At 39.0% G+C, this 26,767-nt stretch overlaps 2 protein-coding genes across 12 annotated transcripts in view; both read right to left on the bottom strand.

The window, feature by feature from the left end:
* Positions 1-1,468: 1,468 nt before the first annotated feature.
* Positions 1,469-4,756, bottom strand: LOC106094092 (AFG3-like protein 2). Its single transcript, XM_013261278.2, has 4 exons — positions 4,391-4,756; positions 3,881-4,320; positions 3,427-3,822; positions 1,469-3,372 (listed from the first exon to the last, which is right to left on the bottom strand). The coding sequence occupies exons 1-4, from the start codon at positions 4,481-4,483 to the stop codon at positions 1,902-1,904; spliced, it is 2,400 nt and encodes a 799-aa protein (XP_013116732.1). The 5' UTR covers positions 4,484-4,756; the 3' UTR covers positions 1,469-1,901.
* Positions 4,757-10,662: 5,906 nt separating this feature from the next.
* LOC106094091 (serine/arginine repetitive matrix protein 2) overlaps positions 10,663-26,767 on the bottom strand; it is a 56,503-nt gene continuing 40,398 nt past the window's right edge. For 2 of the 11 annotated variants that reach the window (XM_059361266.1, XM_059361257.1), the window contains 5 exons: positions 19,689-19,753; positions 15,905-19,375; positions 15,708-15,821; positions 11,821-11,919; positions 10,663-11,197 (listed from right to left, as the gene is read on the bottom strand). In XM_059361266.1, coding sequence (XP_059217249.1) covers positions 11,047-11,197; positions 11,821-11,919; positions 15,708-15,821; positions 15,905-19,375; positions 19,689-19,753 — 3,900 coding nt within the window. In that variant the 3' untranslated portion in view covers positions 10,663-11,046. Of the gene's footprint in view, positions 11,198-11,461; positions 11,706-11,820; positions 11,923-15,707; positions 15,822-15,904; positions 19,376-19,688; positions 19,754-20,068; positions 20,100-26,767 lie in introns of those variants that run through there. The other 9 variants (XM_059361261.1, XM_059361256.1, XM_059361262.1 and 6 more) reach the window with 8 other exon arrangements.

Here is a 26,767-nt window from a genome sequence, read left to right as displayed (position 1 = left end):
GGTGAAAGGGGAAGAGTTGGCATTAGAGCGGGATTCGGGATGACCAGTAAAAAAAGTTAAAAACACAACCTATTTGAAATGCTCACGATACTTCGTTTTTCCTTTTACTCCAACTTTCGGTTGCAAAAAATCAAAGCAAAATACAAAAAAATGTTCGAACAAATGCCCGAATCAAAATAGAAAACCCGAAAATGTTGAAACCCTCAATGTGAATCCAATGGAGTACATCGAACTGGTTGTGTCTTTAACGCGAGTTTTTTTACTGTATTGGGAAGACTAAGCAGAAACCCGAAATTAGTATACCCCCATCCTATGGTGGAGGGTATAAAAATGCCAACATTGCCGATATTTGGTCCAAAGCATAATTTTAGGCATTTAATTTAACTGCTTTAAAGTTAAGTAAGATTTCCGTAGTGCATTTTCAATATCGATAGATAATTTCTTGTCAAAGAGTTGTTTGAAAGTATGAACAAAATATGTCGAGAGGTTGAAAACTGCATTATCCACGTGTTGCACCCTAATCTTGGTCACTGGTTTTCTCGTATATTTATTATAACGCTCGCAAAATCCTTCTCATCTAAAAAATACTAGATTACTTTTTTGCAATTTATTGCTGAATATCGTTGCATATCTAAAGGCTTCATGTTTTGCACATTGTTACCTGCTGCTAAATTTGTTATCTTCGGCCACCACCATCGTATCGTGTAATATCGACCTATTTATAGGTAAAAACGTGAGTGTGGTAAACTTTCCATCAATATTATTCAACTACAGATGGCACTGCAGTTATATGGCATCAACAGGTTGTTGTCCTTGGTTTCTGTTCCTTTATTCTATTCAACACTAGATAGCGCTGATAGGTTTTTTTTGCCTTAATTATTTCATTTGTTTGTTGGTAAAAAAATTTAAAGAGTTATCAGTTTCTATAGAGTTAACAATGTTTTTTATTATCGCTGGGTAAAATGTATAAAAAAAACAAAATGAAGATCACACAGTATACTTACCAATTCTTAAAATATTTTGTAATTTATTTTGCAATTTACTTCAATATTGCATAGATATTGGAAAAATCCGATTAATAATAGGCTATAAATATTTTTGGTTATCTTATAGGTTAATAACGGATTGCAACCCATCTTCAGTAACGCAACTACAAAGAGTTGCAATCCATATTCGACCCATGATCTTGTCTTCGCATAAGACAGCTTAAGATTATTGTGCGACCCAAAAATTCCATAACTTCTTATCATTAGTGGAATCGCATTAAACCAATTTAGTTTTCAACACGAACTTTTACTTTTAGCATTTTTTGCATGATCTGCAACACAAAAACCCCAAAAATGGTATAGAAGATAACCAACGGAAGATTGTAATGCTTAGATTTCAAAAACAGGCATTAAACGTCGTAGGCGATACCATGTGCCACGATGGTGCACATATTTAATATATAATACAAATGAAACACCTGTTTAAGTATTCATATGAAGTTCACAAAAATTATTAATGGTATTTAAACTTTATTTTGCATTCGCAATATTTTCCTTTATGAAGTAATTACTCTTTCTTTTTTAATATTTCAATTACAATACATTGGTAATAATGTTAAATTTGCATGAATTCGTTATATTGATGATAGAAACTTGTTTTTTTTTCGTTTAGTCGGCTTTTACAACAATGCTATGACATACGTACGTTGAAGAAGACCAAATATTTGGAACTCCATTAAATACAGAACTTACAAATATAAAAATAATAAAACAATTAAATTATATCCAAAACTGGAAACACATCGATAACAAAGTTGTTTGAGGGAAGTACTCTCTCCCTGTCAGCACAGAAAGAAAACAGTTTGAATAATATATATCGCGCGTTCAACTTTAAAAGCCGATGGCGCTAGTTCTTTATGTAGCCGTTGCCGCTGGTTTTGATGGCTTGTCCGATGAAGGGGGCGGAGTTGGATCTTTGTTCCAATCTTCCAAACCTTTGGGTAGCGTTGTGTCCTCTTCAAAGGAGCCAGTGCCTTCGACAAATTCCTCATAGGTTGACTTCTCTTTGAATGGCCGTTTGCCCAACAGCTCGATCATATCATCACGACTAAGTACTTCGTTCTTCAACAATCGTTCGGCCACTTTGCGCACATCCTCTTTGTGCTTGGTCAGTAGGTCGGTGGTAGTCTTGTGTGCTTGTGTGATTAAGGCTCTGACTTCTTGATCAATCAATTGTGCTGTTTCCTCAGAATACGGTTTTGTGAAGTTGGCATCACCTTGTTGGCCATCAAAACAAACTTGGCCTACTTTTTCGTTCATACCAAAGCGCACAATTTGTGCATAAGCACTGTCAGTTATTTTCTTCAAATCATCTTGGGCCCCGGTAGTGATGCGATTGAAGAACAGTTCCTCAGCCACACGTCCGCCCAATGTCATGCACATGCGATCGAATAATTGCTCTTTGGAGAGTAAATATTGATCTTTAGGCAAATATTGGGCGTAGCCTAAGCCCTTGCCTCTGGGAATTATGGAAACCTTCAGTAGAGGATCGGCGTGTTCCAAGAACCAACCCGCTACAGCATGCCCAGCTTCGTGATGCGCCACAGTATTCTTTTCCTCGGGAGCCAAAACATTTGTTTTCTTTTCCATGCCCGCTATAACGCGCTCAATAGCTTGTTCAAAATGCTTTTGTATTATGGAATCATTGGAATCTCTGGCTGCAATCAAAGCGGCCTCATTGCAAACATTAGCGATGTCGGCTCCAGTAAAACCTGGAGTCAAAGCGGCCATTTTTCGAGCTAATTCTATTTTATCCAGATCGGTTTTCAAAGGACCCAAATGGACTTTGAATATACTGGCTCTTCCCTTGATGTCGGGAGCTGGTACAAATATTTGTCTATCAAAACGTCCTGGACGCAGCAAGGCTTTATCTAAAATATCCACACGGTTTGTAGCGGCCAGCACCACAACATTTGTGGTGGTATTAAAACCATCCATTTCCACCAAAAGTTGATTGAGTGTGTTTTCTTGTTCCGAATGGCCGCCAAAGGATTTACCGCCACGTTTGCGTCCCACAGCATCGATTTCATCGATAAACAGAATGCAAGGAGCATTTTTGCGTGCCATGGCAAACATGTCACGTACACGAGAGGGACCAACACCAACAAACATTTCCAAAAACTCTGAGCCAGAGACTGTAATGAAAGGCACATTGGCTTCTCCGGCAGTGGCTTTAGCCAACATAGTCTTTCCTGTGCCAGGTGGACCTGTCAGCATAGCACCTTTGGGAATTTTAGCTCCCAAATCAATATATTTTTGAGGATTTTTAAGAAAGTTCACAAATTCCATAATTTCAATTTTCGCTTCCTCGCAACCAGCTACATCCCTAGAATGGAACAAATTAATTTACTATACGCGCTTGAATTCTGATTCAACTTACTTGAATCGTACTCCAATGTCACTGGAATTAATCAATTTGGCTGTCGATTGCATGACACCCCCGAATAAACCACCTCCTTTGCGCCCTTTGCCACCCATCATATCTGCCGAACGGCGCATCATATAGACCAAGAACCCAATTATTAGTAGTGTGGGTAAAAGCCCAGTCAGACTAGATGCTTCCACCTCGGTACGATAAATTACTGGAACAAAATTCACTGGTTCCACTCCCTGTTCTATTTGGGCGTTTTCTAAATTTCTCTCAAAGGAATCGACACTGCCAATATTAAACCACAAAACTCCGCTACCATCTTGAGAGTTACCGGGCAATAGACGAACGCGAACCCACTTTTTGTTGACCACTTCTAGTTTTTCTACCACTCCCCGATTAAGGTAACTACAATAAACAAAGCATTGTAAGAAACCTATGAGATAAAGATACAATGAATACTTACGTGGTAACAAAATCCTTCCAAGATATTTCCTTATAACCCATCTCAAAGAAAGCTAAACTAGCTATCAAACCCACAGCAGCTATGGCTCCAAGAATAACCAATTTCTCCTTGTTACCGTCACCGCCCTCACCGATTGGACGACCTTGTCCTCCCTTACCACCACCACCACCTGATTGCTGCCTAGCGGTATTGTTGAACATGCCAAAATTCCAGTCGTTACTTTTCTGCGAAGACTGTGTTGATGACGCTGGTTTTTCTGTTGGTTTGGCAGATGCATCTTTTCCGGCTGCCGAGGCTTCACTGGCTGCTGGTTTGGCCGCCTTGCCTTCTTCAAAATATTTTTCGAAACCCTTTGGAGGTTTCTTGCAGAAATACCTAATCTGTTCCATTAAGTAACGTACCAATGGCATTTGTTCAAGACTCACAACTCCACGTTGCACCTGGAAGATGTGAACACCAACACCAGATAAATTTTTGGCTATAGCAATCGACAACTACGGCGGGACTCACCTTTTCGCCTGCAGAAACATTTTGGTAATTAACATAGGAACGCCGCATACAACGTTCCATCGCCTTTGCGGTGCTCAACAAGCGATGGGCCATTTTAACGAATGATCCAGATGCCGGGTGGAAATGTGTTATTTAACTTTTCTGTCTTTGCGCACACACAGAGATAGCTAGTCCACTTAATTTATGTTCTCGTATTGATGACGTTTAATAAATGAATTATTCCTAAATGAAAAGAAAAATCTTTTTCTATTACGAAAAATTAATTTTACTATCCGTATTATGTTTAATTTAGAAAAGTTAATGCGATAAAATCTTGATCAATCAACCAAATTGTTGTGAAATGCTGAATTTGTTCGATGTAACAATGATGTCAATTTGACAGATTGTCGGGGAGAACAAGCTCTTTTATTATCAGCTGTTAAAATTCAACACACGAAGACATGGTACAAGAACCTCAAGGTATGGTAATGCTAACAGCTTAGTACACTTCTTTTAATTTGACATTTCCTAATGTCATATCAAGGCGGATGCAGCTACTAACAAATTTCTTAGTGTATGTGTTGACAAAGCGTCAATAAGCTTGATGACAACATGGCGGATTTGTGGTTGTTATACAAATTAGACCACCTCAAATTGTTTCGCCATGATGTCAATCATTGATGTGTTTGCTTTTATATCATATAAAACATATCGAACATCAATTTAACACTTTTGTTATTATAATTGCATAGGAACTATGCAGTAAGCCTAACTTATATACTGTTGCGGGGGGACGCCGGGAGCAACTCATTGGGCATTCACACTGATCCCAAACAATATTTGCCTTAAACATTATAACCAATAAATTTTTAAGATATTGTTCCATAAAAATATCTATGCAAAACATTTTAGCGAATCAGTAATGTGGCGGATGGACACGTCAAAACTAAAAAAATCATCGAATTAAAAAACGAGATAGCTGCGTTTCAATTTGGGACAAAGACATGGTCGTCTTACGGTTCTTTGTGGTTGTTTTCGTGACAGTAAGAAATCATCTCCTTGGAAATTTGATATTTTCACCATCACAATTTTCACATGCGTATTTAATTGTTTCCATAATTGATTCGGCTTCTATTTCACATGTGTCTCGTTTCGATGAGAGGAAATGATGGTATACGTTTTCCACATTGTGTGAACAAAACAAAATTTCTCTGGGCCTCTAAAATTTATTAAACTTGTTTCCTCTTCTAGCCTCGACAGACATATTGCTGCCCAGGCGGCATTTGACATTACGAGTTGTAAACAATCCACCAGGGTTGTCAAACTCTCTGATTTTGTCTATATTACTAGTTCGCTCCATTTTCGTTGTTTTTGGGTGTTATGGTTCTTCACTATAATACACACAAACAACCAAAGCTCGTTGACAGACAGTGCAATTCGCGAGAAACAATTGTTTACGGTACACTACCTGCTAATTAAGTCATGGCAGCAATCGAAAATTTCGCTAGAAGTGCATACTCAGCTTAAACAAAGAATGAATGCAAAACAGCGATGTCCAAAATGAAAATGTGATTGTATGTGTGAAATACTCTTTTAAAGAATTTGTTATCCTCTCAATATGTAAGAAATCATTTTTTGGACTGAATGATTGGTGTTTTGCAAAAATAAACATAAAATAAGAAAACTTAAATACTTGTTTATTCGATAAATATGTATAAACGTTGCGTATACCCATGACATAATTTCCAAGTAGTGTAACGTTAACAGCGGAGTACAATTTTTTCTCTATTCGTCAACGAGTTTTGGTTGTGTGTGTGTGTGTATTACAGTTAAGAACCATAACACACACACACACTAAAGCCTAGTACTGACTTCGACTTTTCACACGAACAACTGTCAAACGCTCTATAAAAAAAGGTGGCGAAGATGATGCGAACACATTCCGTACGAGTGGTACTGAGTTCTATGAGCAATATAGTAGTAGTTGTTGTTGTTGTTGTAGCAGTGTATTGTACACCGAGGCGGCAGCCCTTGCCGATGAAGAATTCCATCGGGTCAATCCGGTACGTACAACCGGCTGCCATGGGATTGCAATATAGTAGTGATATGTCACTGCATCAATTTTAATTGCAAATGTAATTAAGGAGGTGGAGGCCACCGTATCGCAGAGGTTTAATGTCCGCCTATGATGCTGAACGGTTCTAATGCTGGCAGGAACATCAGAAAAATGTTCAGCAATGGTTATCCCCTCCTAATGCTGGCGACATTTGTGAGGCACTTTGCCATGTAAAAACTTCTCCCCAAATTGGAGCATGAGCTATTTAAACCGGTGTTGCCAAAAATATAATAGCTAAAAAATCACCTTTTATGGGAGCAAAGTTTTAATCTCAAACGATTTTGATAGAATTTTACTTCATATGTCAACAACAGTCATAAGAGAATTATCGGTTGAAAAATGATCACTTTACTGCAATATTACCCAAAATCGAATGAACATATATATATATGTATGGGATCTATATCTAAATCTAAACCGACCATTCGACCAAAATCCGTAGAAGTCATATAAGAAGACATCATGCAAACTTTTGGTGAATCTGCAAATAAATGCAATGAAGAGGCTCCAGAAGGGAAAGTTGGCCGAAACATATATACAGGAGCTATATCTAAATCTTATTCGGTGGTGTAGTGTAATAAAGTAAATAAAGCAGTAAAAATCATTTGGCCCGAAAACGCCAAAACTACAGACATAATATGTTCAACCTGTTTGTCTGCACACTGACACAATTGAGAAAACATAACTTTGTATGAGGGGCAGAAACCAGAACGATCAACTAAGTGAAGTTGTTTTGTTCCTGAAAGCTACCGGACATATCCTGAGTTGTGGACAATCAGCGGTATCGAGTGCAGTCTCGGGGAGAGGCCGGGCGGCTCCGTCTCTTGCCTAAATACTGAGTGCCTATGATGCTCGATATGATTATATGAATAACCACTGCGTTCCCGCGGCGATCGGTCCTTTGGGCCACAACGAGCTTGTTACCTATAGGAGCTTGACGAATAACAAGAATTAACTTGCTGCAATGACAACAACATGTCAACCAAACGAAGGCACACGATGTAGCTTACACTGTACATGTGCTTCTCTTCGTTTGCCTTATGCCCTTGGCGATAGGATGTGTTTTGGGGCTCATCTACGTTTTAAAGTTATCAATGAGTTTAAAAATAAATTTGAAACATTTCCAGTACACAGAAAAAAAACGCCAACAATTTTTCAATTTTAAATTTAATTGAAATCTCTTTCAAATAAAAAAATTAATTGATTAAATAATTTTTTTAATTGAGTATGATTTTTTCTAATACAACCGTGATTGAAATTTTTGTCCTTTTCAATTAAAAATGGCAATGCCGCTGGAGATGATGGGTTTCCTCTAAAATTTCTTAAACTAGCTTTCCCGCTTATCGCTACTTATTTTTTTCGTTTGGTTAACTCAATTATGATAATTAAAGGTCGCGAAAATTATTTCCCTACGGAAGAACCCAGCTGTTATATCTTTGGATAACCTAAGACCAATATCGATTTTAAGGATTCTAACGAAAACTGTTGAGCATGTCCTTAAAGGTCAATTATTAAGCCTACCTTTCGCTAAGCGATTACCAACGTGGGTTTCGTAGCAATAGAAATAAAATGGGTTTACTACTTGGATTAATTAATTAGAGGCAATTTTGATGACAAAAAACTCTCCAAACTGTCCATGGATTTAGAGAAAGCGTTCGACAGAGTGGATTATTCCATTCTTCTACAAAAGTTGAGTGACTATATGGTATTGGGGGGAATGCTTGTCAACTTATCAAGGATAGGTATCAGTGCGTTTCTGTGCATGGCGAAACATCTGGAATCCTTCCCGTTAGAAGTGGAGATCCCCAGGGTTCCGTCTTAGGGCCAATGCTCTTAATTTTGTATGTTAATGATCGATTTTCAAGTAGTGTTGATGATTATTGCTCTTTGTATTTATTTGCTGATGATAAGCAAATTTTATTTACAGGAGAGCATAGTTCCATGGACGTGATGCAACATTAGATACATAACACCATGCATATGTTACAGGATTGGATGGCACGGAATAAATTAATTGTTAATCCTGAGAAGACGAAGGCCATGATATTATCTTCTCAACCAACATTTTTCGGTGTTTCCTATAATGGCATCCCTATAAAATTGGTAGATCAACTGGAATGCTTAGGTGTCATATTAGATGACAAGTTGGATTTTGGTCCTCATATAGAGGCCAAGGTCTATAAAGACAAGGTCTATAAAGACTAAACTGGTTCATGCTCTGATAATGCATCGGGTCCATCGGCCCAGAGTATGGACAGGGTGCACAAAGCCTTTAATAGTGCTATGCGTTATCTATTGGTTGCTCAAAAAGTAATTGCGGATTTTTTAAAAGAAAGTAAATGCATTTTTAATAAAACTTAGAATGAACTTTAATCAAATATACTTTTTTTACACTTTTTTTCTAAAGCAAGCTAAAAGTAACAGCTGATAACTGACAGAAGAAAGAATGCAATTACAGACTCACAAGCTGTTAAAAAATTTGTCATATAGTCGGCTATATGAAAAATCCGCAATTACTTTTTGGGCAACCCAATATATTCCTTTTTTTCTCATATCCCCTTATGTTCAAAGTTGTTTAGTCTGCTCTTTGTGGATTATGTGAACTTAAGGTGCCTTCTATTTAAACCCTACACCACTACTGTGGTACAGGGTTGTTATTGTTGTAGCAGTGTGTTATACACTGAGGCGGCAGCCTTTGCCGATGAAGAACTTCATCGGGTCAATCCGGTGCGTACAACAGGCTGCCATGGGATTGTGTGGTACAGGGTATTATAAGTTAGTGAATTAGTTTGTAACACACAAAAGTAAAGGAGAGATAGACCCATTGATAAGTATACCAATCGACTCAGAATCACTTTCTGACTCGAATTAGCTATGTCCGTCTTTCTGTCCGTCCGATCGTCTTCAAATTTGGTGCCGGCCTAGAGACGAAGCCTATTGAAATTGGAAAAAATCGGTTCACATTTGGATATAGCTCCCATATATATGTTCGTCCGATTTTCAGTAATAATGCAATAAATTGGTCATTTGTTAACCGATTCTTTCAAAATTTGGCAGGACTGTCGACATTACTGGTGAATTTCATGGAAATCGGTTCAGATTTAGATATAGCTTTCATATGTATATATATCTCGCCCGATTTTCACTCCTAGAGCCACCGCAAGCACATTTATTGACCACTCTTGCCAAAATATTGCACAACGCTTTCCTCGATGACTATCACAATATACATAGAGTTTGGTCAAAATCGGTTCAAACTTAGATATAGCTCTCATATATATGCTCGTCCGATTTCCAGTAATATTGCAATGAAATTTTCTTTTCTTGAAATTCGGCAGGAGAGATTTTCTCTTGACTCCCAATATTACTGGTGAATTTCATGAAAATCGGTTCAGATTTAGTTATAGCTCTCATATATATATATATCGCCCGATTTTAACTTCTACAGTCACAGCAAGTATTGCTCCATCTCGCCAAAATTTTGCAAAACGCTTTCCTCGACAACTGCCACCTGTATCTGAGGAGTTTGCTCGAAATTGGTTGAGATAAAGATATAGCTCTCATATATAAAACACCTTTTTTTAAATTTCAAAAACTTTTTTAGTTGGATCAATTAAAAAATTTCAAAAATTTTCTTAATTGAATATACGATTTTTCAATTACTTTTTCATAAACGGGGATTGGTTTTATTTTCGTGATTGAAGCGTTTCAGTAAAAAATTTAATTGGACCAATTAATTTCGTAATTGAAACTGATTTTTATTTTTTTTTTCTATGCAGTGTCGGGTCTACTACCTCTACTAGGTTAGGTTGAAAAGAGGGTGCAGATATTAATCCGTCCCATGCCACCATGGACATACACTTATGCGCTCTAAAGACTATAAAGTAGTCTCTAAAATGAAAATTTTAAGTTAGGAATTCCGTGCTACTTACCAAATCCTTAAATGTTTTCAATATCACTCCTCTAAGTTGGTTCATGTCTGGTATTGTATCGCCACCTAAGTAACGGTATCTGTAGGAGGCGAAAGCCGGGCAATGACAAAAGAAATGTTCCAACGTCTCATCGTCTTCCCCGCATGCCCTACACATGCTATCACTTGCCGCACCGATTTAACATAAGTGAGTTTGTAGTCCAATGACCTACCTCTACTAACGTCAATAATTTGCAAAACATGAGCTTTGTTTTCTAATAATTTTATTTTTTTAAAATGTCTTTTTTTACTTAAAATTAGTTTCTCACATAAATTAAAATAAACAAAAATTGCACTTTTTTGCATAAGTTTCCTTTTTTTTTATCAAAATATCATTTCGGAATTTAAACAAAACTATGTGTACTTAAAGTAATTACAATGTAAATGCAGAGTAGTGTTCAAGAAAAATATTTATAAATATATATCGATTTTTTTTTTGGTAATTTAATAATAATATCAACAACTTCATTTCTGATTTATTTTTTCTTTAGAAAAACAAAATGACTAGAAAAAACCAAGGTCTGGCAAACCAAATGATGACTTTGTGGAAAATGCAACGTCTATAGATGATGACAATTGCCTCTGGAGGTTTCAGAAAACTCGCGAAGGACTTCGGCTGTTGCGCGAAGGAGAGCGGGAACGCGACCGTGGTGAACTTTCACGACTACAACAACTGGAACAATAGCAACTGGAACCGTCTGAGGGGGTCTTGCGATGATATGGTATCGGTCGTTTGCGGGCACTAAGTGAAAGGAAAATACGGAATATCAAGGAATTGTCGTAACCCAAAACAAAAACAAAAAACTTCTTCATATCGATTCGAAGTAAAGAAACAAACCATATTAACTTACCAAATCAAAATCATACGAACTTAAGAATCTCAACTACCAATAACTGAAAATATAAATCATAATTAGCAACAAAAATATTTTTCTACATTTACATTACCCTGGGGCCGAAAAAAAACATACAAACTTAAAAACAGTGCACAGGTACCGAGATATAATTATTATTTAATTGCTGTCACTCTTTATTTAAAGAATACAATGAATGGGTTATGTGGCTGGATGGGGGGTATGCAAATAATCGTCATTATAAACACTCAAATGAAATAAAAATAGTGGGTGGCACTCAATTGAGTGCCTCAAATTACTAAAAACTGAAAATATATAATTTATACTTATATAGCTGTAAGTTAAAATAGAAAACAAAATCAAAATCTTCTGCTTTCACGATGTGACGTATGGCGGCTACAAAAATCAAAAAAAAAAAATATTTGAAAATAGAAATTAATAATAAAAAATAAAAAAAATCACATAACCTATAAATTAGGGACGTTGTGGGAAGAGGGTTAACTGCTTTTACCTAGTTATGCGACGCCGATCTAGGAAGCTGGGTGAACCTCGTCGTCGCGGTATTGATGGTGAGCGGGTGCCCGAACGTGAGGAACCAGAACTGCTGCTACTGCTAAAATGAAAATGAAAACGTTAGATAACGACAATTGAAAGATGCCACTTAAATGCCAACTAAATTTTTTTAATATCAACTTATAAAGTCAAAGAGGTCTCATTTGTAAGTCGATTTACCTGCTGCAATTCGATTTTGAACCAGTGAGTGAAACGAAAAAACACGTCCGACAACAATATCTTTGCACTTCGTGAAACCACGTTTGCACTGCTCATTAAATCCGGTTTCAAGGCTCTCGTCAGCTGATTTTATAAAGGGAAAACAGATGATCGAGCTCTTAAAATCCGGATTTAAAGAGCAGGGTAAACGGGGTTTTATGGGTACATGCAAATGCAAATTTTGCCCATGAACATTCCACTAAGGAACACGGGCAAACTTCTCACATATCAATGAGTGCAGTCCGATGCAAGTTTAAGCTCAATGAAAAGGGGCCTCCTTTAAAGCCGAGTCCGAATGGCGTGTCGCAGTGCGACACCTCTTTAGAGAGAAGTTTTACATGGCATTGTACCTCACAAATGTCGCCAGCATTGAAGGGGAAAAACCACCGCTGGAAATTTTTTTCTGATGGTCTCGCCAGGATTCGAACCCAAGCGTTCAGCGTCATAGGCCGTACCGTACATATTTAGGCAAACATTTTTATGGGTACATATTTAGGTAAAAATTTTACACTTAACAAAGGCCAATGCACTTGGAGTACAAAAAGGCAAAACTGGAACGACTGAATACAAATGCTGCCAAAGGCTGTGTGTCAAATGGTAGCAAAGTTTTAGGGATGGTACAAATATGACATTAAGTGTGGTGAATAATTTTTGACTAGCCCAGGGGCTGGTATGATTATTGACAGCACAGCAATTTTTGACGTTTCATTGAGCACAGTCCCATGTCAGTAATTGTAAATTCATTTGCGTTTTTGTAACCAACTTGCGTGTGGCATAACTTAGCCGCCTACATTGTGGGAAGACGTCACTAAATTTAAACGACTTATGTAGTATAAAGTAAGTAAAATTATTATACCCTCCACCATAGGATGGGGGGTATACTAATTTCGTCATTCTGTTTGTAACTACTCGAAATATTCGTCTGAGACCCCATAAAGTATTGGGTTGCCCAAAAAGTAATTGCGGATTTTTTAAAAGAAAGTAAATGTATTTTTAATATAACTTAGAATGAAATTTAATCAAATATACTTTTTTTACACTTTTTTTTCTACAGCAAGCTAAAAATAACAGCTGACAGAAGAAAGAATGCAATTACAGAGTCACAAGCAGTGAAAAAATTTGTCAACACCGACTATATGAAAAATCCGCAATTACTTTTTGGGCAACCCAATATATATATTCTTGATCGTCGCGACATTTTATGTCGATTTAGCCATGTCCTTCCGTCCGTCCATCTGTCTGTCGAAAGCACGCTAACTTCCGAAGGAGTAAAGCTAGCCGCTTGAAATTTTGCACAAATACTTCTTATATAGTGTAGGTCGGTTGTTATTGTTAATGGGCCATATCGGTCCATGTTTTGATATAGCTGCCATATAAACCGATCTTGGGTCTTGACTTCTTGAGTCTCTGAGTGCGCGATTTTTATCCGATTGGAATGAAATTTTGCACGATGTGTTTCGCTATGACTTCCAACGACTGTGCCAAGTATGGTTCAAATCGGTTCATAACCTGATATAGCTGCCATATAAACCGATCTTGGGTCTTGACTTCTTGATTCTCTAGAGGGTGCAATTCTTATCCGATTGGAATGAAATTTCGCTCGACGTGTTTTGTTATGATATCCAACAAGTGTGCCAAGTAAGGTTCAAATCGATTCATAACCTGATATAGCTGCCATATAAACCGATCTTGGGTCTTGACTTCTTGAGTCTCTAGAGGGCGCAATTCTAATCCGATTTGAATGAATTTTTGCACGAAGTATTTTGTTATGATATCCAACAACTGTGCTAAGTATGGTTCAAATCGGTTCATAACCTGATATAGCTGTCATACAAACCGATCTTGGGTCTTGACTTCTTGAGCCTCTAGAGGTCGCAATTAATATCCGATTTGCCGGAAATTTTGTACGACGGATTCTCTAAATACCATCAACATTCGTGTTGATCGGTCTATAGCCCGATACAGCTCCCATATAAATCGATCTCTCTATTTTACTTCTTGAGCCCCCAAAGGGCGCAATTCTTATTCGAATTGGCTGACATTTTACACAGGTCTCCAACATATAATTTAATTGTGGTCCAAACCGGACCATATCTTGATATCGCTCTAATAGCAGAGCAAATCTTTTCTTATATCCTTTTTTCGACTAAGTTATTGAACAATAATTACAGAAATGATGGCGCCGCCGTTTAGTGATTTTTCTATAACGGCGTCAATAGTTTGTTTACCTGGCATGAGTTTCGTTCATCATTTTCATGTAAACAATTGAAAAAATAGAATCAAATTTGCCTTCTTTGCGACCAACAGTATGGGTTTCGCAGAAATCGCTCTGCAGGCGACCTCATGGCACTTCTGTCGCAACGTTGGAGTCGCTCAATCCACCAGTTTGGTGAGAGTAAGGTTGTGGCTCTGGATATCTCTAAGGCATTTGATAGGGTCTGGAACGGTGCACTACTATCAAAGCTTGTCGCATTTGGTGTCGGTAATGGCTTCGTTCGATTTATTTCAAGCTTTCTCAGAGATCGCACTGAGTTGAGTCGTTATAGATGCGTTCTCATCCAATGAGCATAAACTGACCGCAGGTGTACCCCAGGGCTCTGTTCTTTCTCTTTGTCTTTTTCGTATTTTCATCAACGAACAGTTGGGTCAGACATCGAATCCCATCTACTCATTTGCGGATGACAGTAAGCTCTGTCATTCGTACGCATTCGACCATAGGACGAGTCTTCAAGAGATTGAGGACAAGAGACGGGTTATGGACGATACACTCTGTCAGGATTTGCTGGCCATTGCTGAGTAGGGTCGAATGAATCGAGTAGATTTTAATGCACGGAAGACTCAGTGCTGCTTGTTGCCACACAAACGATTCGCTGACCCATTACGATCATCTTTGTCTATCAACGGTGTAGATGTTGAGCAATCAGAAGCTCTTGATGTTCTGGACATGAAAATACAAAGTTATGTCCGTTGGGCTAAACATGTATTCGAAGTGTCGAAAGAAGCATTCAAGTGTTTAGGCTTCCTTAAACGGTTTAAGAATTACTGCCCTCCGTCTGATCTTCTTAATATCTACATCACTTTCATAAGGCCGAAAATGGAGTACAACTCACATGTATGGGCTGGAGCTTCAAAATCACCCTGGAGCTACCGGATCGTGTACAGAGAAGAGCGATGGCGTAGATTGGGGACAATGGGGTATCCAACTCTATTGCCTTCCTTCATCATCGTCGCAATGTGGGTTGTTTGGCACTGTTCTATCGGTACTTTCATGGTGTATGTACGTCTGATATTCGTGTTCCTATTCCTGATGTAAGGATGTATGTCAGGGATACTAGACATTCCAGGAATTCACACCCGTTTGTAATTGATTGGCCAGCGGACCGCACAATGCATTATAGAGAGAATTCTTATTTCGTCCGAACCGTTCATATGTGGAATCGACTTCCGGCTAATGTTTTTCCCACCCACTTTGACATCCAAAGATTCAAGACAAATGTCAATAAGCACTACATTGTGAAACAAAACAATCGACTTTTCCTTTACATCGCACAAGTTCGAAATGTCGAAATGTATTGGCTAGAGACTCTCAATATTGCCTCTAATTCATTTACATAGAGCAAAACTTACCTTGATGAACTTCTTGAAGAACTGCGGGATGATGAACTAGAATGTGAGGAATGAGAACGTGAGCGTGAACTACGCCGACTGTGGCTACGACTACGACTGCGACTCGAAGACGATCTACAAATATAGATGGCAAAATACAAAAAACCAAGCATTGAGCATGAGATGAAGAGAGCCGGTGTCTAAAAAGTCAAACTTACGATGATCTTGAGTGTGATTTAGTACGACCACGTCCACTACCGCCGCCACCGCCTCCAGCTGTACCACGTTCCGATCGTTCGCCTCCATCATTTCCATCATCCTTTCGAGTACGACTGCGACTACGACGTGAACGACTGCGACTACGTCGAGCACTTTCGGCCGCTGCCACTGTAGCTGTTGACACTTTCGACACAATTGCATCTACAAGCGAAGAATCTGCCAATGCTGCGACCAATGGCTGTGAATCATTAATTTTAAAAGGCTTTATTACAATCTTAGGTTTCGCATTTGCTTGCTGATGTAGCATATTTAAATTGTTCGCAACTGATGTGGCCGTTGTATTGGTCAACCCTAAGTTATGGCGCTGCGCAGCCGCAATCGAAGCGGCCATTAGAATGCGGTCGGTTATCTGAGCATTATTAGAATTAGAATTACTATGGTGATGATGGTGGTGGTGGTGATGATGCTGGTGGTGTTGGTGTTGCAGGTGACCATGTAGGTGATGAGCAGTAGCATTATTATTATTGAGATTAGCTTTGGTTAATAACAAATTCGTATTGGAGTAATTAGTACAGGGCGTGCCACTGAGACCCAAGGTCAGAGCGGTACGGTGATCACGACGATTGACTAGAATACTATTCGATTGTTTACTAAGCATTTGGTTGTTAAATTGCGTAGCTGTTATAAGAGGGGTATTGTTAATACGACTGGGACGATTGAAGGAAAGGTTAATAGAGTTATTATTGTTAGTATTTAGAGAGTTGTTAATAGCGGTTGCATTAGCATAGGGGGAGTTCGGATTGTTATGATGATTCAAATGGTGATGATGATGATGATGACCACCAGCTCCCATACCACCCATATTGCCATTCATTCGTTGCTGTCTGTGATTGTGGTGTGGAGGATGTAAATTTATATTGTTGGGACGTCTAGCACCTCCACCTCCTGCTGCGTAAGCTGAAGGGGACGCTCTCTGTCGTCGTTCGTTGAAACGTTCTTTGTTGGTAAGGGTCTCTCTGGGTTTTATGTCTCTAGTATCTTTGGCGTCACGCTCACGATGATAGTGGTACTGATCTCGTTTGCGTTCTCTGTCACCACCACCACTGTTGTAGGGCGGCGGTCTGGGACTTACTTTTGGACTTGTGTTCGCACGACCATTTGCAGCCATTGGAGACTTTTTGCAATCAGCCGGCGTTTCAGTGTCCGTCGTACGCTCAATCTCAACTTCACTGCCTTTGGCGGACTGAGGAGTTTGAGCTTTTTGTTCTCTGGTTATCTCTTCTAATGTCTGTGGGTATATAGCTCCCGGTGGTGAGCTCTGTACATTTTGTGCTGAAGTTGCTACTACAGCGGGGGCTTTGTTATTGGCCGCCAGAAAGTCATTCAAAGAGTTGCGAATACCACGTTTAGAGGCATATGATTGATCACTTACTTCTCCAGCACCGGCGGCGGAAGTTGAAGCCACCGACGTTAAATTGGCCATTTTCTCTATGGTTTTGATTTTCTCCTTGGCTTTTGCTGCAATTCCCGTTTTCAGTTGTTCCAACATTTTCAAATCTTTCAATTCTCGTTCGCGTTTTGATTCTTGGAATTCTTCAAGAATTTTTTCCGTATTACGTTCTGTGGCCGCATCACTGTTCTCATCTTCACTCTGTGATTGCAAATGCACTCTAGGCTTCAGGGGGTTTTTGTCTCGTTTGTAATCACCGCCACCTTCTCTCTTTTTCTCCTTATCAGATTCGTCCTGCTGTCGTTTTATCGATTTCTTCTGCTCCTTGCGCATTTCTTCTTGATCTTTGCGTTGTTTATCAATTCTCTGTTTGTTTGCACCTTCGAGTATGTCGCGATAACGTTCTGGATTACGACGAGCAGGAGAATAGCTCAACTCTGACGAATCCCTTGAGGAACGAGGTGAAGAGTTCTTCTTCTCTGTTCTAGGGGGAGTGTTGTTGGGGTCACGTTTTTTACGTCCATCTACAGAGCTTTCACGCTCCGATGAATTCGGGCGTTGTTTATCAATCACCCTTACTGGAGACTTTAAGTATTTAAGCCTTTCAGAATTACTTGGAGTTGCTTTAGGACTTGGAGACCGTGATTTATCTAATGGTCTTTTATCTTGGATCTGTTCATTCTTTACAGTTGGCAAGATTTGAGTTTTGGGTGAAGCTGATGGTGACCTAGAGCTTTCGCTGTCTGTAGATGATCCTGAATCGGACGATGTTGATGACGATGATTGTGAACGCGATTTCCTTTCTACGATTTTGTTTATGCTTTTAGACTTGTCTGAAGTCTTGGAAAGTCTGGCATTAGATTTTCTGCTTTCCACGGATCTATCTCGTTTTATTTTTGTTTCAACGGAATTTTCACGTTTTTTCCTGCTATCAGTGGATCGCTCACGTTTATTTCTGCTTTCGTTGGATCTGTCACGTTTTGATAGATCTGGAGACATGGATCTACGTTTTTCTCTTGAAACTGGTGATCTACGGCCATCTTTCACTTTCGGAGATTTTGATCTCTGCCTTTCTTTTAATACAGGAGATTTTGATTTAGGCCTGTCTTTTATGACAGGTGTGTTGGACCTATGCTTTTCTTTGACAAAAGGCGATTTGGATTTACGCTGTCTTTCCTTAACTACAGGCGATTTCGATTTACGCCTGTCTTTTGCAACAGGCGACCTGGAATTGCGGCTTGTTTTTGTCATCGGAGACTTAGATCTTCGTCTTTGCACAAGAGCGGGAGATTTAGATCTACGCCTTGTAGACAATGAGGGTGACTTAGACCTACCTCTTGTCATGACATGGGGTGATTTTGATCTACGTCTTTCCTTAGATGTGGGTGATTTAGACCTGCGCCTTTCGGTTGATGCCGAAGTCTTACGCTTATTCTTTAAGATGGGAGATTTCGATACAGATTTCTCTCTTCGTGATGGTTTAGTGCGTTCTGCACTACGTTTTCTCGCGGGTGTTCGGGAGCGAGATTTAGAAGCGCTTGTCCTTCTGGGGGAAAGGTTTGGCTTCTTCGTTTGGCTATCGCGTTGCTTCGAGTGAGACCTTGAATATTTTTGCCTTTTTTCCAAACTGTGACTACCACGATGGCCTGATCGTTCCTCAGAGTATTTGCGTTTGCGATCTTTGGATGGGTCACGTCGTGACCTGTGAGGCGAACGTGAGCGTCGTGCATCCCGATTGACATCGCGATGATCCTCGCCACGATCATAACTACGATAGTCCGTAGAAATACGTCTCTGACGTGAATCCTTGGATTCATTGGGACGTCTGCGATCGGTTCTTGAATCCCTTTCTTGACGACTGCGACTACGCCTCTGCCGGTTTTCCTGTGACGAATCATAGTGACGTTTGACATTTTCTCTTGTCTTCGAAGACCTCTCTCCAGAACGACTGCGGCGAAAAGGATTGGGTTTTTTGTTCTCATGGTCCTTTTTAGAATGAGAAGATTTAGCAACCGGCGTACTGCAAATAGATAATAAAATAAATAGGGTAAAGGTGTATGTTTTACTATTGGGTTGCCCAAAAAGTAATTGCGGATTTTTCATATAGTCGGCGTTGACAAATTTTTTCACAGCTTGTGACTCTGTAATTGCATTCTTTCTTCTGTCAGTTATCAGCTGTTACTCTTAGCTTGCTTTAGAAAAAAAGTGTAAAAAAAGTATATTTGATTGAAGTTCATTCTAAGTTTTATTAAAAATGCATTTACTTTCTTTTAAAAAATCCGCAATTACTTTTTGGGCAACCCAATATTTCACACTTGTTAAAACACACTTACTTGGACCTAGACTTGTCTGAAGACGAGGATCTTTCCTTCCTTTTCAATTTCTTCTCGCGCTTTTTCTAAACGGCAAAAACAAAATAAAAATCAACAATTAGAATCGGCGAATATACCAATGATAGTTCTGCACTAATCCTAATAAATGGTGTTAATATTGAAATGCTGACAAAATGAAGTTGTGCATGATGCACATGGCATTTTTTGTTGTTGGTATTTATTTAAAAAATATATATTTATATAGGCTAGAGTTCATTCACTTTTCACAGTTTGTTTTTTTTTTACTTGCTAATAAAATTAAAACTATATTCTTTGGTTAACGAAGATATAAGTAATTCAAAACGAAAACAAGAATAAAAATTCTAAATGAAAGTACTTACAAAACTACTACACAGCCTTTCGAAAGCTATCCTATTAAATGAAGCGCCATGGAATATTTTTTATATATAGTAGTAGTATATATAAACAAAAGATGATTTTAAATAAAATATTTCTTTTTATTTTGTTAAAATATTAAAGAAAAAAAAAGCATTTAACTGATAACACCCTTATTCTACAATTTAGATTATAACATGCATTGCAAATTACATTTAAAGGATCCCTTGAAATCCAGAATCTGAATGTGGGTGACATTTTTGTTCCATATTCGATACAGTCCTAGTAGAATTTTTAGCTCCAAATGTGGTCTCAGTAGTAAAATCACCCAACCACCCAGCACGACATAGCAGTGAGCACCACACAGGTTGGAACATTGAGGACCGATCTGTATCCAAATATGGTCCGATCTGGACGATGTTCGACACAAAGGTGTAGAGGTCTATCAAAAGCCACTGTTTCAAATTTCATCAAAATAGGATGAAAAATGCTCCTTTTATTGGCTCATTACACTATATTGGGAGATCGGTCAATATGGCATCTATACCTATATATGGCCCAATCTGGACCACATTTCACAGGAATGGGTAGGGGTCTACCAGAACACACTGTGCCAAATTTCATCGACACAAAGGTGTAGAGGTCTATCAAAACCCACTGTTTCCCCTTTTATAAAAATAGGATGAAAAATGCTCCTTTTATTGGCTCATTACACTATATCGGGAGATCGGTCTATATGTCAGCTGTACCCAAATATGGTCCGATCTGGACCACATTTGACATTTGGAATGGGTACTGGTCTACCGGAACACACTGTGCCAAATTTCATCGACACAAAGGTGTAGAGGTCTATCAAAACCCACTGTTTCACCTTTCATAAAAATAGGATGAAAAATGCTCCTTTTATTGGATCATTACACTATATCGGGAGATTGGTCAAAATGGCAGCTATATCCATATATGGTCCGATCTGGACCACATTTGACATTTGGAATGGGTAGGAGTCTACCGGAACACACTGTGCCAAATTTCATCGACACAAAGGTGTAGAGGTCTATCAAAAGCCACTGTTTCAAATTTCATCAAATAGGATGAAAAATGCTCCTTTTAATGGCTTATTACACTATATCGGGAGATCGGTCAATATGGCAACTATACCCAAATATGGTCCGATTTGGACCACATTTGACATTTGGAATGGGTAGGGGTCTACCGGAACACACTGTGGCAAATTTCATCGAATTCGGGTAATAAATGAATCTTTTAGGCCTCAATACCATATATCGGGAGATCGGTCGGTGGTCTTTAGGGCAGCTATATCCAAATATAGTCCGAACTGAACAGCATTTCATAGAAATGGGAAGGGGTCTACCAGAACTCACTGTCCCAAAATTTCATCGAAATCGGCTGAAAAATTAACCCCTTTTTTTTGCCTCAAGACTTTAAGTCTGGAGATGTTGTTGTTGTTGTTGTAGTAGCAGTGTGTGGTGCAGTGAGGCGGCAGCCCTTGCCGATGAAGGAATTCTTCGGGTCAATCCGGTACATACAACCGGCTGCCATGGGATTGAAGTCCGGACATCGGTCTTTATAGCGGCTATATATAGCTAAAATCCGATTTTATCAAATCAGAAGATTAGGTTTATATACAAAGAAAACGAAATCATCAAAAAATTTTTGCAAAATGTTTTTATACCCAAGATATCTGCAAAATTATAAATACCCAGCTTTTGGGATATAAATGGGTAAATGCCCGGGTATTTACCCTATTTACCGGGTAAATACCTTTTGGGTATTTACCCATCGCCCTTCTCTATCCATACGTAGTAGCTGCAATAGCAGTCGCAGACAATCAGCGGTATCGAGCGTAGAGTCTCAGTGAGAGGCCGGGCGGCACCGCCTCTTGCACAAATACTGAGTGCCTGAGTGATGCTCGATATGACAAGGCGAGTTATTGGCGCCTTTTAATAACCAATGGCCACCCTGTTCCCGCGGCAAATGGTCCAAATGGTCCTTAACGAGCTTCCTCACCTACAGTAGCTTGACGAGGATCGCCACCTCCACATAAAAATGTGGCTAAGACAAAAACAAATGCAAATGCAAATTTTGCCCATGAACATTCCACTAAGGAATAGGGGCAAACTTCTCACATATTCAAGTTTTAGCTCAATTATAAGGAACCTCCTTTGTATAGCCGAGTTCGAACGGCGTGCCACAGTGCGACACCTCTTTGCAGAGAAGTTTTACATGGCATTGTACCTCAGAAATGTTGCTAGAATTAGGAGGGGAAAACCACCGCTAAAAATTTTTTCTGATGGTCTCGCCAGGTTTGGAACCCAGGCGTTCAGCGTCATAGACGGACATGCTAACCTCTGAGCTACGGTGGCCTCCAAAAAGACAACAACAACAAAATCACCCATACTTTAAGCGAAATACTAATACGCCAGGTTAGAAAGCGGTGGAAGAAATATTTCTCGCCCGTTTAGGAAGTTATTTCCTAAATTTATTATACCCACCACCGTTTGCAACACATCGAAATATCAATTTTCGACCCTACAAAGTATATATATTTCGGATCGTCGTAAAATTCTAAGACGATTTAACGATGCCCGTGTGTCTGTCCGTCCGTCTGTTGTAATCACTCTACAGCCTTCAAAAATTTAAATATTTAGCTGAAATTTGGCACAAATACGTGTTTTTGATGCACGCTGGTTAAGTTCTTAAACGGCCCAAATCCGACCATATTTGGATATAGCTGCTATATAGACCGATCTGACGATAAAGGGTATAATGCCCATAAGTGCTTTAATGTTTATCCGATTTCGCTGAAATGTGAAGCAGTGCACTCACTTAAGGCCTTTAGACATCTGACCCAAATATGGTCCAGATCGGACTATATTTAGATATAGCTGCCACATAGAACGATCTGACTATAAAGGGTCGGAAGCCCATAAAAGCTTTATTTATTACGCAATTTCGCTGAAATTTTAAACAGTGGGTTAATTTAGATATAGCTTTATTCAGATATAGCTGCCACATAGACCGATCTCCAGATAAAGGGTCTGAAGCCCATAAAAGCATTATTTTTTAACCGACTTTGCTGAAATTCGAAACAGTGGGTAGTTTAAGGCCTCCCGACATCTGACCCAAAAATGGTCCAGATCGGACTGTATTTCGATACGGCTGCCATATAGACCGATCTATCGATAAAGGGTTTGAAGCCTATAAATGCTCTATTCATTACCCGATTTCACTGAAATTTGAAACAGTGGGTAGTTTTAGGTCTCCCGATATCCGTCTCAAATATGGTTCAGATCGTCTATATGACATATAGACCGATATGCCTATATGTCATATAGACACACCATCCGAGGTGATGGTGAGCAAAAAACAAGTTATAGTCCGATTCGGACCATAAATGAATGCTGAACATTGTAGAAGTCATTGTGTAATATTTTTGTCCATTCGGATAAGAATTGTGCCTTGCAGGGGCTCAAGAAGCAAAATCAAGAGATAGGTTTATGTGGGAGCTGTATCAAGCTATTGATCGATTCAAACCATATTAAACACGTATGTTGAAGGTCATGAGAGAAGCCGTTGTACGAAATATCTGCCAAATCGGATGAGAATTGCGCCCTCTAGAGGCTCAAGAAATCAAGATCCCAGATCGGTTTATATGGCAGCTATATGAGGTTATGTATCGATTTGCACCATATTTAGCACAGTTATTGGAAGTCATAACAAAACACCTAATGCAAAATTTCAGCCAAATCGGATGAGAATTTCTCGCACTATTGGCTCAAGAAGTCAAGATCCAATATCGGTATATATGACAGCTATACCAGATTATGAACCGATTTAAATCATACTTAGCACAGTTTTTGGAAGTGATACCAAAACACTACGTGCAAAATTTCAAATCGGATAAGAATTGCGCCCTCTAGAGGCTCCAGAAGTCAAGACCCGAGATCGGTTTATATGCAGCTATATCAAAACATGGGCCGATTTGAACCATACTAAACACAGTTGTTGGAAGTGATATCAAAACACCACGTGCAAAATTTCAGTCAAATCGGATAAGAATTGCGCCCTCTAGAGTCAAGTCAAGACCCAAGATCGCTTTATATGGCAGCTATATCAAAACATGGACCGATTTGGCCCATTTACAATCCCAACCGACCTACACTAATAAAAATTATTGGTGCAAAAAAAAAATTTGTTTAAAAAAAGTTTTTTTTTTTTTAAGTTTTTCACAACTATTCCGAAGCAGAACAGAGTGCTCTACTTTAGGATATCCATTCGGTCCCTTTAATCGTTTAAAGTTTGGCCTGTTTTCTCTTCCCACTAAACCACCAATCATGTGCCGAAGACTCACCAAGGATACGTTATTGTATCCTGTATTTCCTTATAATTTACTCGTTGGTGCCTTTATGCAGGGGTTTGCCAAGACCAGTTAACAAGTAAATCTACGTGATTGTGGCGAATTTTAAAATTAAACGTTGTAAGATTTTACAAATTTTTATTGGAATAAGGGTGCAATTGTAGAAATAAAGAAATTATAAATAAAAAAAAATGTAAATTTATAGTGAGCAATATAAATGCCGAAAATAATCCTTCAGCTTATTGTACAGGAATATTGGATTAGCGTTATTGTGGCATAAATAAAGAGAAGCATCGTTAAAGTTTTGTAGCTTTCAAAGATAGACCTGCATATGGATCCAAGTAAAAAATTGTGTTGAATCCAATTTAACATAATTTTTATTTTAGTTGCACAACCGTAAGTCTTTGTGGGGTAAAATTTGGTAATACTCAAACAATGAGGAAAGGTCAGAAATCTCAAACCAAAATTTTTAAATTTATGAACCAAAATTAAGTTTTTCGGATATGGATACTCCAGTACAGGTTTTTTTCACACCACCCATCCGAATCACCATATAGTAGATCGGCCACCATCACCCAGGGCCGTCAGATTGACTCTTTATAATCTACAGTGATAGCTTCAGCGCTACAAATGAGAGGCTTTCAATCAAGAAGGGTATCAGCATTCATGAGCATTCTATTTTTGAAGACCATCTGCAGCCCATAGCATTTAATGATGTTAACCTCACTCAGAAAACGAAAGTATTTCCAGCAGATGCATCTGCTCCTAAATCTAAATATTTAACATAATTTATCCATTGAATATTCAACCAAAATAAACTACATCTAGTTACAATAGAAGTTACTTCAGTTAAAATTCATGAGCAAATCCATCTCTAGATAGAATATCATGCTCTATAAAGTTGATAACTACCAGTGCTCTGATATGAAGCTTAGATATGGCAAATTGCGAAAACAGACGGGGAGGCATAAAATAGGAGAATTTCGACAGAAAATTTACGGACCAATATGCGTATATGAAAGAATCGAAAGAAAGTCAGTGAAAATGGGTCTGGTAGTAAATGGAGATAAGAAAGTTGGGAACCACAACTTTGAGACAGTCAGTAACTTTATCTACCTCGGCACCGCCATAACCGAAACGAATGATACCAGTTTGAAATTAAGCGAAGAATAATACTGGCAAACAGATGCTACTTTGGACTGAGTAAGCAGTTTAGAAACAAGGCCACCTCTCGACAGACGAAGATTACACTATACAAGACACTGATACTACCCGTGTTGTTATAAGGTTCTGAGACATGGGTACTTGTGAAAGCAGACGAGGCAGTGTTTGGAGTATTTGGCACCAACATAACACTCTTGACCTATTTTTAACTTCGCATGTTGAGAAGTATGAAGTTAATTTCCTTGCGTCTCTAGGTTCCGATTGATTGATTTCTTCTGCTTTTCGCGCCGCCGTATTCTGCTTTTCGCGCCGCCTCTTCCCCAGCCCCGAAGCGGTCAATTTTTGTATACGAAAGAGCACGTTTTTCTAGCATTTTAATTGGAAATTTTGTTATCTAAACGGTGATGTAAATGCTGCTGCCGAGATGGTGCAGGAAGTAATATTAATAGGAATGAGATCGTTCATTCCGACCAAGAATTTATCGGTTAAATCAAAATTGCAAATTTTGCCCATGAACATTCCACTAAGGAACAGGGGCAAACTTCTTACATATCAATAAGTGCAGTCCGGTTCAAGTTTAAGCTCAATGATAAGGTGCCTCCTTTTTATAGCCGAGTCCGAACGGCGTGCCGCAGCGCGACACCTCTTTGGAGAGCAGTTTTACATGGGATAGTACCTCAAAAGTGTTGCCAGCATTAGGAGGGGAAAATCACCGCTGAAAAAAATTTTTTTTCTAATGGTCACGCCAGGATTCGAACCCAGGCGTTCAGCGTCATAGGCGGACATGCTAACCTCTGCGCTACGGTACCCTCCGGTTAAATCAAAGGATAAAAATTGCATGCAGAGATACTATCAGATCAAAAGAGAATGCATTTAGGACTTGGCGTACGCTTGCTCGTCCACTACGCAACCTTTTCAACATTGCTTACCATTGCGGGAGTTTTCCCAGAGCGTTGGAAGGTTGCGAACGTTCAGCCCATCCCCAGAAAAGGTGGGGCGAACAACCCTGCTAATTAGCGGCCAATTTCGATATGCTCCGCGCTCTCCAAGGATATGGAGAGTATGGTTAACCATCATCTTGTCTTCTTAGCGATAGACAGTATAGGTTCCGCAGAAATCGGTCTACGGGGGACCTAATGGAATTTTTGACGGATCGATGGAG

The sequence above is a fragment of the Stomoxys calcitrans genome, chromosome 1, assembly GCF_963082655.1.
Source record: "Stomoxys calcitrans chromosome 1, idStoCalc2.1, whole genome shotgun sequence".
NCBI lineage: Eukaryota > Metazoa > Arthropoda > Insecta > Diptera > Muscidae > Stomoxys > Stomoxys calcitrans.
The sequence above is the reverse complement of the archived record's forward strand: the minus strand, read 5'-3'. Positions and strand labels throughout refer to the sequence as shown.